The sequence below is a fragment of the Phalaenopsis equestris genome, unplaced genomic scaffold (assembly GCF_001263595.1).
Source record: "Phalaenopsis equestris unplaced genomic scaffold, ASM126359v1 Scaffold232211, whole genome shotgun sequence".
In the NCBI taxonomy this organism is placed as follows: Eukaryota; Viridiplantae; Streptophyta; class Magnoliopsida; order Asparagales; family Orchidaceae; genus Phalaenopsis; species Phalaenopsis equestris.
In genome coordinates, this window is record NW_018250179.1 from 1 (window position 1) to 1,572 (window position 1,572).

The window sequence follows — 1,572 nt, forward strand, 5'->3', positions numbered from 1 at the left end:
TATTTTTATATATTAATATTAGGGATGTGAAACTGACTCATGCTTTCGTGTTCGGACCTAGCTATGACATTCTTTTATTCCGACAGTGAAACGAGAGTCTCAACTACACTAATGACTAGCCTAGCTATGACATTCTTTTCTTAGACCTGAGATAAATCATGAAATAAGAAAATCAAAACCTATGGCTGAAGACATAAAACTAAAAACTGAACAAAAATGAAAATGTAATAAACAAATTAGGCTGTTTTTTTTCCCGAGTTAGATTACCTTGGAGGAACTAGAAAGGAAGTGATAGGCAAACTTTCCCTCCAATCTATATTCATGCATAACCCAATTACTCTTCTCACCCTTGGGCGCTCTTCCCCTGTAGAAAACAAGAGTCTTCTTCATCCCTATAAGGAATCCGGTTCTTGTGCTGTAAATCTCCCGGTCTTTTCCTGTAGCTTTCCAGTATCCAGCCTCTGTAGCTCGATTTGTTCTAAGCCCAGTTGGGTACTTCCTGTCCCTTAAGCTGAAAAAATACCACTCCGTCTCGCCCATTTTGGCCTTCACTGCTCATAAACATATCCAATAAAACAAATAACAATGAATAGAAAAAGCAAGGTCAAATTTTTCATTTGATTCCGTAATGATTAAAGGAATATATATATATATATATATATATAATTTATTTATTTATTTTTTTGAACCTGGGAGTTCCCATGGCTCACACTTGTTGAGGTCGATCTCTGCGATTGCTCTGCAAGTAAAGCTACTGTCGAGCACTTTCTTAAGGAGGTAATGCGTGATGAGCTCCTCATCTGTTGGGTGGAAACGAAAGCCAGGTGGAAGCTGAGATTCATTGTGGTCGAAATGCTGAGTGAAGTTCTCCATCAGCTGGAAGAACAAATCAGGAATTGATGAGAAATCCATAGACAACCGAAAGTGAAAAGAATGGATCACTTTTGAAGAAAGCTTGATGAGAAGACGAGAAAAGCAACAGCTGTACCGAAAACAGACTACAAGTATTTGTTCTAGGTGGTGAATGGAAAAAAAGGCTCCTTGCCGGAAGCTATGATGCATAGAGAAAAATGAAATGAAGAGAAGAAAATGAGGAAGAAATAAAGAGCTGGATTTTGGAACTGGCTTGGGGGACCACTTTATATGGGGGCATTGTAGTTTAATGAGGATACGACGAATCAGGATGTGTCAGGAAAAGGCGTGCTTGGTGTGAAGTAATAGTGCATTATATATTGGGTACCTCTGGCTTCAAATGTAGTAATGGTTTCTCAATGTTTTTCTCTCTCTATCTCCTCTGTTTTGTTCTTATGCTCGCTTCTGTATGGCAGAGCAGCTGTTATTATGCCCATCAGCGGGGCCCGCTTGGGGGAGAGGATGGTTTTGCGGGCGTGCCTGAGAAATTGTGCAGGTATTCTCGCTGTCAGTGGAGAGAGAGGGGGGAACAGAGCGTAGGTTAGGAGGAGAGAGGATGATAAAGAGGGGGGAAAGGGAAGAAAACAGAGCTGATGGAAGGGAGGATTTGAAGTGATCTTCCAGCAGATAAAGCTGCTTCGTATCCAATCTGTCTGAAAA

The 1,572-nt window shown here is 40.6% G+C and overlaps 1 protein-coding gene across 1 annotated transcript; it reads right to left on the minus strand.

Moving 5' to 3' along the window:
• Positions 1–267: 267 nt before the first annotated feature.
• On the minus strand, positions 268–1,075 carry LOC110038217 (protein CUP-SHAPED COTYLEDON 2-like; the record flags this gene model as incomplete). Its single annotated transcript, XM_020742988.1, is given in 3 exon segments — positions 268–551; positions 690–876; positions 989–1,075. Coding segments are annotated over 2 exon segments (468 nt in total), but the record flags the coding sequence as incomplete, so codon positions are not given.
• Between the last annotated feature and the right edge of the window lie 497 nt (positions 1,076–1,572).